The following is a 13177-nucleotide window of genomic DNA, read 5'->3' as shown; positions in this document are numbered from 1 at the left end:
AGATGAAGTGGGGGCAACTGGGAACCAATTTTAGATACTGGTGTCAGAATCTCTAATCTTGAGGTAGGAAGCCATAGTTGAAATGTAGGTACCCAAGAGATGTTTGTCAAAGAGGAAATATTTAAGAAGAACCTTTCAAAGAATGGTTCAGAACACATGAAAATTCTACCACTGAATATTCCTTACATTATTAGACTAAGCATTAAAGGATACTTATTTGTGTTTTACCCAAGGAATAAAATCTAAAATCATGCTTTCATAGGATGTAAAGAAATAAAAAAAATTTTTATACGCAAGGACAGAAAGTTCATCAGATTCTGAAGTTTGGTAAACTTGAAGTGGACTTCGAAGGGCAGAGAGCTGAGGGAGCTCTGTGTATGAAGTGGACTGTGTTAGCACAGAACTATGGGAAGCTGCTCTCTGAGAAAGTTGCAGGACACTCTTGAGTCTTGTCTTAAGATGAGTCAAAACCAATTCCTTCCCTGCCCTAATAAAAGAAAAGTAACCTTCCTGAATTAATGCTTTAAAAAATGTCCTTTTCCTGACAATTCAGATTTCACTCTCAAATGACATTGATTAAACTGAGTATGGCTCTTATGTTCGCACTTTTGGCATGTTTTATACATTTGCTCCATCTTTGTCTGGGGCTTCCCTGGTGGCTCAGATCATAAAGAATCTGCCTGCAGTGCAAGAGCAGACCTGGCTTCAGTCTCTGGGTCGGGAAGATGCCCTGGATAAAGGAATAGCAACCCACTCCAGTATTCTTGCCTGGAGAATTCCATGGACAGAGGAGTCTGGTGGGCTACAGTCCATGGGGTCACAAAGATTCAGACACAACTGGGTGACTAACACTTTCACTTTTTCACTTCATCCTTATTTTCGACAGAAGATGAAGAAGATAGGCAGAAAAAGAGAGAGTCAGAGACAGATAGAGAGAGACAGAGTATTGAAGAAGGTGTTGGTTTCCCCTCCCATGCATAAATATATCTTTGAGGCTATTATAACAGTTTAATCCAATATATAAAATCTGACCAAAGTTAGCTCCTGGAATGAATGAAGTGACTGAGAACAATTCTGCAATTCCCTAGGGTAATTGTTGAATCTGAAGAGGCCACAGCCACTCTCTGTTAGCTGTCACACAGGAGGAAGCAATGCCAAGGATCAAGGTAGCTCTCTCCATGTTAATAGGCAAGGAGCATGGAAAGCCTGTGCACAGAAAGAACGTACCCAATGTGTCATACTCAGTTTGATTCAAATCAGGGGTAGTCTGTGAGGGATTATTGTGAAGCAAAAGTCCTTCTTGAAGGAACATCCCTCATACCCAAATTGAACTATGGAATCACAATTTTAATTTTGATCACCACCACCTATATGCATTTCATTCTTCTTATTGCAGCGGGATTTTGGAAGATTTCACAGATCTCAGTTCTTCCATGTTAGTCAAACCGTTACTGAGCACATCACTAAGTAGTCCTTCCTTTAGCCTGCAGTGTATCTGCTGTGCATTAATGTGAAGATGCATTACATTTGGTGAAATTAATGGGCTTCCTTTACCCTAAATGCCACAAGATCTTTCAACAAGAATATCATGCTTTAAAAGAGGATGGTTCTCTGGTTAAAAACTATTAATGTTACCAATGAAGGCAAAGTAAATTCTCCTGCTCCTAGCTGATATTTCTAGACCTGCTTTTATGTAGGTAAGACAGTCCATTTATAGATCGATTAGGTGTGTTAGCATTAGTTTGTTTTCTGTACATTGTTAGTATCAAAAGAGCCATATTTTCTCAAATGTTGTCTCCAAAACCAGTGATGTGTAAAGCTGTAAATTCAGCTTCAAAATCCCAAAGATAAAATCTGGTTTTCCCTTAGAAAATGAAATTATCTATCCACAAAACACAAAGAGTACTATTTGCTTAAGTTTTGATATCGTCTGTAGTCTCCATTTGTCTTATAAAGGGTCTGGCTCAGTGGGCTATTTTTTCCTAAGTAGTTTTTAGAACTTCAGAATCATATAATTAGTCATAGAGGTCTGCTTAGAATCCCAAAGTACTTTTTTATTTTAAAGAGCACTTTAACTTAATGTAGTTCTGCATATAATTTTTTTAAATAATGCAGTCTGAGCTTTGATGCACTAGAAATGGACTCAATGATGAATTTGCAAACCATGGAGTTTCAAAATGAGCATAGAAGGTGCTCAAACAATCAGTTAATCAGTTCATTGGTAGCTGGCGCAAAGATTATTGTTAAATTGTATTTAGTTATTTGAATGGCAGTATTTATCTCTTTATTGCAAACTCCAGTTACTGAATTGCTTTTGTAATTTATGAGATTCCAATGCAGTTAATATTTAATGGAACTCTGAATCTAAATTTAGATGGTACTGTGCAACCATTTGTATGGATTAATAACTTCTGCAATGTTTGTCCCTTAGTTATAGTGGACAATGCAACTCCACTGAGCTCTTTTGGAAGTATTATCAAGTTACAGCCTTGCCTCTTACTATTCGCTGAATTCACTGCTCTATCCCTGATAAATATTTTTTTACTAAAATGATTTCTTTATTCTTGTGTCTTAATTCTGTATGCTTTCCATCAAGGTGCATGCTCCTTAGTTGACTTACTTGTCACTGTAGAATATTGCTTTACATTCCTATGCCTACTGCCAAGGCTACAAATAAAAGCTATCTTCGCAACATTAAATCTTTCCCTGCCAGTGTAAGTTTCTGCCTGCTATCCGTTGTTGTGACTGCTTTTCTGTGCCATTAAAGTATGCTTATAGTCTTGTGGGAAAAGAAAGACTTTTCTTCCTTAAGATTTTAATGTGTTTTATAGTGTATTGGTTTACATTAAACATTGTAACTGAACTGTACATCTAATTAAACAACCATATTTCAGCTGGACCTACACTTGTGTAGACCTTCTGGATCTTGTACAAACCAAATACACTGGGACCAGTTTTTCTCTTCAGAGGATTAGCTTGCAGAAAGCATCAGAATCACAGTCTTTCTATGTGGATATTGTATACATTGGACAGACATCTACAATGACAACATTGGATGGTACATAGTATCATTTCATATCTAAAACTTAAACCTTTTAAACCTATTTTGTACTAAAATCTTATCATAGATGTTATTTATATTCTGTAGCTTAGATAGAAATGTTTCATCTCAATAGTATGGTGGTTTAAATCATATTTTCAATGAATAGGGCCAGATGATTATTCTAAAGATGAAAGCATCCTTAATGTAAACTTTGTCAGTATAGCAGGAATTCGCTTTATAGTTCTAGATTCTATTTATAGTTAAGTACACTGTGGAAGGGCTTCTCTGGTGACTCAGTCGGTAAAGAATCTGCCTGCAATATGGGAGACCTGGGTTCGATCCCTGGGTAGGGAAGATCCCATGGAGGAGGGCATGGCAACCCCACTCCAGTATTCTTGCCTGGAGAAGCCCCATGGACAGAAAAGCCTGGTGGGCTACAGTCTGTGGGGTCGCAAAGAGTCATACATGACTGAGCGACTAACCACCACCATGCTGTGGAAAACATTCTAATTTTGCCTAGTTTGATTTTTGAGAAATGAATCACCAAGCTAGAGATCTGTTCCTGAAAGGCAACTATTGCCATTGATATCTGTCTAGTAAGAATGAGTTGAAACCTTCCATGGGCTTTATGGTGATAATTAGTAAAAATATAAATGAAAATCTTATTTCTGATAGTTTTAGTATTTTTTCTAGTTATGTTAATAGACTCATTTATGTGAAATGTGCTAATAAGATAATAAAAATTAAACTTCAGTCTTCAAAAAAGTGAAAGTGAAGATAGCTCAGCCATGTCCGATTCTTTGCGACTTCATGGACTATACAGTCCATGGAATTCTCCAGGCCAGAATACTGGAGTGGGTAGCCTTTCCCTTCTCCAGGGGATCTTCCCAACCCAGGGATCAAACCCAGGGCTTCTGCATTGCAGACGGATTCTTTACCAGCTGAGCCACAAGGAAAGCCCAGTCTTCAAAAAAAAAAAAAAAAAGATCAGCCTAATTCCAAACAGTCACCTTAATAAGTGACTTTTACCATATTTCAGAGGAGTTTCGGAGTCCTTTTCTTTGGAAGTATTTTAAAACTAAATGAACCCGCTCTCACTGGGCCTTTGTGATTGGTGGAGCACGGAAGACAGGTGATTTGTGCCGGGTTAAAGGCCCAGGTCACAGTGAGCACCACATTCAGGGACCTATGCCCGAACAAAACTAAGTGGCCGGCAGAGGGCTGCATGGAGCCCCGAGCTTGGTGGCGTTTCAGTATTTTGTTTTAATTACCCAATGAGACTCATATATCAAAAGACTTCAAAGCTTTATGTTCTAGAAGTGAAAGTTTGCCAAGCCTCACAAACTACTTACCTTAAGGTCTTTCTAAAAGTTGATTTCAAACAGTTTATTCCATGACACATGGCTATCATTTGATGCTTTCTTTTTTTAGCAGCAGAAGCTATGCAATTTTATCTCCCATTATTTTGTTTATTTGTATTCTTTAGAAATGTCAAAGAGAAGACTTCCAGCATTAGCAAATAAAGGAATATTTTTAAAGGACTTTCAGGTGAATCAGACCAAAAGTAATGGATCCAGTATAACCAACCAGTATTCTGTCACCATGACATCATATAATTGCAGTTATAATATACCCATGATGGCTGTAAGCTTTGGGCAGGTAAGCTTAGAATTTTACAAGTAAATATCTTCAACTTAACATTAGATTTGACCCAGTAAACCTAAAACATTATTACGAATAGATGACACAGAATAGATACCTTTTAATAAGACAAGACAGTTATTCTAAGGATTAAATGAAGATTTAGAGGCTTGAAATTGAGCATAAATTTTCACATTGACCATGATAATTCACTTTAAACATTAAAATTTTTTTAAAGAAATGTATCTATGGGGAAAAAAGCGGGAGGAAATAACCTTAAGAATCAGCTAACCAGATTTAAGTTTTAAATCAGCTAGCCAGAGTTTTCTCTGGTGACGTAGAAGAAAAAGCTGTGGGCTCTCCCAATAAAGATCTTTGAACAGAGATTATTGGAAGAAAATTTCTGCATTAGGTTGTTAAATTGTTTCTGTTATAAACACTGTTTATTATTTGTATAAAAATTGATACAAGGGGAAAGAGATGGTTTTCCATAATTCCAAAAGGATCTAAAGAGTTCTTTTATACTCTTTGAGTATGAGATCTGTGTTAAATGTTACAGATATGAGAATTAATTTTACATTTAATTTTTATAACATCTACAATTAGTTATATAACTTCCCACAGCAAACCAAAACCAAGTATACGGCATTCAAAATTCAAGGTTAAATAATAATTAAATATTATAATTTGAGCCTCACAAAGAACTTTCTGTTAAGTTTTATGATTTAAAAGACTAAAACACTATAAGTGTTCCACAAAAACTGCTTTTAGCCCTTCCAGACCCAGTGTTTTAGTCTTGGTATCTCTAAGATAAACATCGTATGTTTTTCAGTCTGTGAGCTGACACAATGTGTCATATGTGTATATGCGCATGCTTAAATGTCCGCATGAATGAATTGTTTTAAAAACTAACTTTGAGATCATTGTAGACTCATGTGCAGTTGTAAGAATTAATACAGGAATATTCCCATACCTTTCACCATTATCCCCCAAGGGTAGCATCTGTAAGCATAACATAATAGCACAACAGGAAAATTGACTTTGATACAGTTTACCAACCTTACTTGGATGTTATCAGCTCTACATGCTTTCATTTGTGTGTGGTGTGTGTGTGTACGATTCTTACACACAGTTTTTTATTGCATGTATAGATTCAGCTGACCACCACAGAACAGTTCCATCCTGAGAATCCCTATGGATACACTTTCATATAGCCACACCACCTACCTCCCTTTGCCACTGTCTTATATCTGGCAACCACTAATTATCTCTGTAATTGTGGCATTTACAATGTTACATAAATGGAATTAGACTTTATATAATCATGCTAGCATTAAGTCTTTTGATACGGACTTTTTTCACTCTGAGTAATTCCCTCGAGATCTCTCCAAATTGTTGTATATATTAATAGTTTGTTCATTTTGATTGCTGAATAGTGTTTAATGGTATGGATGCACCATAAGTCTATTTAACCACTTAATTCTTGAAGGACATTTGAGTTGTTTCTAGGTTTTTGCTGCTTGAATAAAGTTACTATGAACATTCATATGTGGGTTTCCATGTGACATAAGTTTTCATTTTCTGAGTTAATTGCCCAACAGTATAATTATGGGGTCATGTGACAAACACATGTACAGCTTTATAAGAAACTACCATACTCTTTTACAAATGGCTACACCATTTTACCTTCCCTCATACAGCAATGTATGAGTGATCCATTGTCTGCACAAATATGCCAGCATCTAGCATTATCACTATTTTTTGTTCCAGCCATGCTGACGTGGTATATACTGTTAGCTCATTTTGGTCTTAATTTGCATTCCCTGATGGCTAATGTCAAACACCATATATGTCCTTCTGTGATATCTGTTCATGCCTTTTGCCCATTTTTTAATTGGACTATCTTCCTATTGTTGAACTTTTAAAGTCTTTCTGTATCCTAGATATAAGTCCTTTGTCAGGTGTGTGCTTTGAAAATATTTTGTCCCAGTCTGTACCTTGCCTTTTCATGATCTTCATGAGGTCTTTCACAGAGCAACAATCTTAATTTGACGAGTCTCAGTTTATCAAGTATTTTCTTCTATGAATGGTGCTTTTGGTTTCAAGTCTAAGAACTATACTTTTAGCCCTAAGTCCTAAATATTCTTCTTTGCTTCCCCTGAAAGTTATATAGTTATGCATTTTACATTTAAGGCCACGATCCATTCTGAGTTAACTTTTGTATGAGATACGAAGTTCTAGGTCCAGGTTCACTTGTTTGCTTATCCCTGTGGTTGCTCGAGTACCATTTATTGAAAAAACTATCCTTTCTCCATTTGCATTACTTTCGTATCTTTATTAAAAAAAAATCAGTTGGGCATATTTGTGTGGATATGTTTCTGGATTCCACTCCAGTATTCTGGCCTGGAGAATTCTGTGGACTGTATAGTCTGTGGGATCACAAAGAGTCAGACATGACTGCGTGACATTCAGGTTCACTTCTCTCTATTCTGTCCCATTGTTCTGTGTGTCATTCTTTCCACCAATAAATACCACACCCTCTTGATCACCGTAGCTATGTAGTGAGCCCTAACATTGGGTAGAGTGATTCTTCTGACCTCACTCTTCCTGTGAAAAATTGTTTTAGCTATTCTAGGTCCTGTGTCTTTCCATATAAAATTTGAAATAAGCTTGTTAATACCTACAAAAATCTTGCTGGTATTTTGATAAGAATTGCATTGAATCAATATATTCTTTTGGAAAGAATTGATGCCTTTACTATATTGAGTCTTCCAATCTATGAACCCAATTTGTCTCTCCATATATTTGATCTTCTTTGCTTTTTTTCCCAACATTTTTAACTTTTTGATTACATTTACCAGCATTTTGTAATTTCAGGTCAGATTCAGTACATGTTTTGTTACATTTATATGTAAGTGTTTCCTTTTCTTTGAGGTCGTTGTCATGGATCTTATGTTAAGTTCAGTTTCTCCATGCTTGTTATTTTCACATAAAAATATGATTGGTTTTTGTGTGTTGCTCTTGTATCCTGCAACCTTGCCAAAGTCCATGACTTTTTACAAAGTAAAGGCACTCATGTAATCACTTCAAGATAAAGAAAATCATTAGACCCCCGAGAACCTTCTTTGTGCCTTTTCCTTGTCATTGGATTATTTACCCACAGCCGTAGATAACTACTATTTTAACTTTACCAACATTAGTTAGTTTTGCTTTTTTAACTCATCATATCAATAACAATACACTATGTACTCTTTTGTTTGTTATTATGACATTCATGTTGTTGCATACAGCTAGCTGAAGTTTGTTCTTTTTCACTGTACAGTATTCCATGGTGTTCAGTTCAGTTCAGTTCAGTCGCTCAGTAGTGTCCGACTCTGCGACCCCATGAATCGCAGCACGCCAGGCCTCCTTGTCCATCACCAACTCCCGGAGTTCACTCAAACTCATGTCCATCAAGTCGGTGATGCCATCCAGCCATCTCATCCTCTGTCGTCCCCTTTTCCTCCTGCCCCCAATCCCTCCCAGCATCAGAGTCTTTTCCAGTGAGTCAACTCTTCTCATGTGGTGGCCAAAGTACTGGAGTTTCAGCTTTAGCATCATTCCTTCCAAAGAAATCCCAGGGCTCATCTCCTTCAAAATGGACTGGTTGGATCTCCTTGCAGTCCAAGGGACTCTCAAGAGTCTTCTCCAACACCACAGTTCTAAAGCATCAATTCTTTGGCACTCAGCTTTCTTCACAGTCCAACTCTCACATCCATACATGACCACTGGAAAAACCAGAGCCTTGACTAGACGGACCTTTGTTGGCAAAGTAATGTCTCTGCTTTTCAATATGCTATCTAGGTTGGTCATAACTTTCCTTCCAAGGAGTAAGCGTCTTTTAATTTCATGGCTGCAACCACCATCTGTAGTGATTTTGGAGCCCAGAAAAATAAAGTCTGACACTGTTTCCACTGTTTCCCCATCTATTTCCCATAAAGTGATGGGACCAGATGCCATGGTGTTAACATACAATAATTTATCTATTCTGTTGATGGGCTTTTGCACTATTTCCAGTTTGGGATTATTATAAATAAAGCTGCTCTGAACATTCTTGCACATGTCTTTTGGGACTTATATTTGCTCATTTGCGTGGGCAATAGGACTTATAACTTTAAATTCCACAAGATTAACAAGGATCAGCAGCCGGAGAATATCATCTTCACTATTAGAGTTACAATCTATGAATGTTTATCGCACACATTGCTTCTGTCACTTGGCACTTAATATTAGACAGGTATTTCCTGAGTCTGGATTAGGCACTGTATTGATCATATATTTCTTTATATCATTAGTTAAGTTTTCAAGTTTTTGTATGTTATTTTTCTAAAAAGGTTTTTAATTTTTTGATAGCCAAGACCATGTTTCGTACTTCTTTGCCTCACCACCCAATGTGATTAGCATTGTACTTTGAACAGAATGCCTGCTCAGTAAATATTTGTTCCTTGAATGATGGTGGGCACTCTCTGAATTAATGAGGTATTACTGTGGTTCCAGCTGATTGCCGCGCAGATGACTGCGTTGACCTGAGCCTCATTAGCGCAGCCACGTTGGTACGGCCTGTGTTGATTTATGTGACTCTCCTTAATGTTCTGAGGAGTCCTGAATACCTGAGGCTCATTTATGTCATGTCACAGGATTGTACCCTGGTGAAATAGAAATCGTGTTCACCATTGTTATATTTAACCATTTTATCAATATTTATTTTGGAAATTAGAGAATCACAAATGAGACAGAGAATGAGTCTGTTTATAGAGGAAATAACTGGCCCGGGGAGTCAAAGATTCGTATTCAAAGAATTCAAGCAGCATCTCCACCTCTCAGGGGCAGCTTTGACATTCACGCGTATGGACATGTTCTCACAGGTACATGAAAAAGTCTGTAACTTTGGTCTGTGTATCAGTTGAACTGTACTGATCTAGATAACCATCATAAACATTTCAGTGTATTTCCTTTTAATATTATTGCTTTATGTAATTTATAGAGTTGAAATCTTCATTAATGTAAAGCTGGATTATTGAGAACAAATGACATTTTCATGTTTTCTTCATCACCTCACCAGATACCCTAGGTTAAATTCCCAAAAGTTTGTTTCTCTTTTATGTCCATAGCTTTTTGGTTACCTATGAAATTGTTTTTAAGTATTTGAGCCAAGGATCAATGTCTGAGGTACATTACTCATGTAATTTTTGTTTCTAAGGAATATGTAAATTTGTTGCATAAGCAATATAGAAATTTCATTTTTTTTCCGTATTAGAGGAGAACAGTTGGTTTACAAGTAATAAACTACATCTCATGTATGTTAAAGGTGACCATGGGCCTTCCCCAGTGGCTCAGCGGTAAAGAATCTGCCTACAGTGCAGGAGTCGTAAGGGATGTGGGTTCAATCCCTGGGTGGGGAAGATCCCCTGGAGGAGGGCATGGCAACCCACTCCAGTATTCTTGCCTGGAGAATTCCATGGACAGAGGGGCCTGGTGGGCTACAGTCCGTAGGGTTGCAGAGAGTCAGGCACGACTGAAGCAGCTTAGCATGTACAAGAGTGACCACGGTTTTGTGAATTTTTGATTCCCACTGTTTGCCGTCCTTCTGCGAGTGCAGGTATCCCCGCTGCCGTGTCCGCCGCAGATTTGCAGTTTGCTCTCCAGAGTCTTGAAGAAGTGGGACAAGTCTCGGTGACCCGAGAGGGAAGCTGTGCTGGATACTCATGGCGTGTCAAGTGGAGAGTATATGTGGAAAGCAGCCTCTCCTGCAGGTTCCCTCACATCACCTGGGTTTTGTTTTCTTCTATGTGTTCTTTGCTTATTTGCACCCTGCCTCATGCCAAGGAGACCTGGAGACTGTGTGTATTTTAAAAATGCAAATGATAGACTAAACATTCAAGGAATTCCTTTCCATTCTTTTCCATAAAAGAAAATTGAGGGAAAGAAGATTATTCAAAATGAAGTTGACCAGGTATTCTCTTTTGTGGAGAACAGCTGTTGGTGCTTTATGCCTGACATCCTATGGGGGAAGTTCAGGAATATATGGATTAGAAGACCCTTGATAGGGGCAGGAAGAGCAGAGGCAGGGCCAGTCTCAGAACTAAATCTGCATAAACTGTGAGGGAAGGCATTGTGTAAGGGGGAGGGTATGCTGGGGATATACTGTATGGGGGGCCAAGCGTAATCTGCCTTGCTGTCTATAATTCTGTCTGTTCGCTAGAGCTGTATTCTGGGTCCTTGGATAGTTTTCTGGTTCCAAAGATGACCTTTTCAAGTTCATAACAGAGCCACACTTTTAAGCGCTTATCTAATGACTTTCGCTTAGAGTGTGGTTGGGAGTACAGGAGGGAAGTCACATTTAGAATATGTGAAGGTGAAGGGTCTGGAAGAGACTTTGGGCTCAGATGGTAAACATCAAAAGTGTGCTTTCTAGTGATGATGAGAGTGTGAGAGGCACTCTTATCCTCGTGTACTATTGGTGAGACAGTAAAACTGGTAAGGCCATTTGGGAGGATAATTTAGTTGCATCTGAATACATAAACCTTATGATTCAGCCATTTCAGATCTATAACTCCATTCTACTGAAATAATAATACAAATAGGAAATGAGATAGGCACAGAGTTAGTCAATGCAGCATTATTTGTAATAGTAAAAGAAAAAAACCCCTAGAAACCTAAATCCCCATCAATAGAAAAATAGTTGTTAAAATGACACAAATAGCATGAACACCGAGCAGCCATGTATAGACCCACATATGTTCACCTGGAAAGATGTCCTTGACAAAAGGTGGAAAAAAATACAAAACTGCTTTGGGAAAATAACAGGAGACTCAAAGAAGTATATAAACATAGAATATAATATGCCATAGACTGTATGGATGTCATACAGAGGTGGGCCTTATTTTAAGAAAGCACATATCCTGAAACTAGACATGTTCCTGAAATTAGAAAATTCTGTAACTGAGACATCTCTAATGACCGATGTCCCCTTGGTTCCTCTGTGGGTGTCTGCGCACTCTTCCCTTCGTTCTTCCCTGACCGGCCTCCTCTGCTTGTTCATCATTTCTGCTCCTGGTCACTTTGGCTCCCACAGACCCAGCATGAAGACTCCTGTCTCTTTTCTGGCCTCTGTATGCATCGGAAGGCTACCGTGTTAACAGTGAACTTTGGAATGACCAAAGTATGCATATTGATCCGACTTGGTTTCATTTTTACCATTGGCAGAAAATATAACTTCATCAGTAGATGAAAAACCAGGGGTAGTCAGAGGCCAAAACTGCTAAAGGGGAAACATTGACTTTTGGGTGGAAAGAAGACCACTTTTTTTCAATTATTTAAGAATCATTAGTCAAAATGGTCATTTTCAGAAAAAGCATAGAATATTTTGACAAAAATTAATAAATTTGTGTTTCTCAGACATATTTTATTCTAAATATTCAAGTTAATTTTAGTCATTTAATTCAAGTTGTGACTGCTGCAGTATCTGGTAATGCTATGATGTTACCAGTTTTTTCTTCGGTAGATTTATGATCATTTTTGAACAGGCTTCTTTTTCAAAAATGTGACCAAATGGTTTTGAAATTTTTAATCTTCTGGCATTTCACTTTTAACCATGCTTAAATTTAAAAAGAAAAACTGGTGTGGTCATATTTATCATAACATTTCTAGTAAAATAGTCTTATCTAAAAATAGATCAACGATTCCAACATTTTTGGAGAAAATGCTAACATGACAGTAACAAAGATAAAGGAAGGTGGCTTATTCAGACAGCGTATACTGGGAGACCTACTTCGTACACCCAGCAAACAGCCACAGGTATTATTAAAAGTTTCTTCATAATTTTAAACATATAACTATTTTGTAATAAATTTAAGACCCAGTAAAATTGAAGAGATGACATCCTTATTTTCATGTGACTTTTTGTTAACAGAGGATCAATTCAATAATATTATTTCATGACTTTTGGGAAAATTATTAATATCTTCTTTATGATAAAAATGGATTTTAAGCTCTGCTGTTGGTATTTGAAAATATATCCTTTCATTTAATCTTTGTCTGTCTCTGTAAAGCGATTATTAACCTTACCACTTCCTGAGAGAGAGGGAGTTAAAGAGTAAGGAGTTTAGATGACTTTCTCAAGAGCAACCTTTGTTTTTATCCATAGCACTACTTACCCCCAGGGCATAATGTTCATTTATTTTTTTGGATAAGTTTATAGCCTTATGCAAATCTCTGCCCTACCTCTACTAGAATGTAAGTTGAGTGACAACAGGAATGTCATCTGTTTTGTTAAATGTACTCATCCATTTACAGCTGTGCCTGATATAATGGACACATTTGTAGAATGAGTCAATGAAGTGTCAAAGCAGAAAAAGTATGAGTAGAATAGACTAATTTTTGGAAACCAGCAAACTAGCAAACAAGCAAAATTCTAGTACTTTTCTAAATCCTACATATATTCTGTTTAACCAT

The 13177-nt window shown here is 37.3% G+C and overlaps 1 protein-coding gene across 1 annotated transcript in view; it reads left to right on the top strand.

Moving 5' to 3' along the window:
• Positions 1-13177, top strand: part of PKHD1L1 (PKHD1 like 1) — a 179809-nt gene that overhangs the window by 54728 nt on the left and 111904 nt on the right. Inside the window, 6 exon segments of the mRNA XM_059874459.1 lie at positions 2895-3058; positions 4530-4702; positions 9441-9588; positions 10323-10445; positions 10448-10476; positions 12398-12520. Of these exon segments, the coding sequence (XP_059730442.1) occupies positions 2895-3058; positions 4530-4702; positions 9441-9588; positions 10323-10445; positions 10448-10476; positions 12398-12520 (760 nt within the window).

The sequence above is a fragment of the Bos taurus genome, chromosome 14, assembly GCF_002263795.3.
Source record: "Bos taurus isolate L1 Dominette 01449 registration number 42190680 breed Hereford chromosome 14, ARS-UCD2.0, whole genome shotgun sequence".
Classification (NCBI taxonomy): domain Eukaryota; kingdom Metazoa; phylum Chordata; class Mammalia; order Artiodactyla; family Bovidae; genus Bos; species Bos taurus.
The sequence above is the reverse complement of the archived record's forward strand: the minus strand, read 5'-3'. Positions and strand labels throughout refer to the sequence as shown.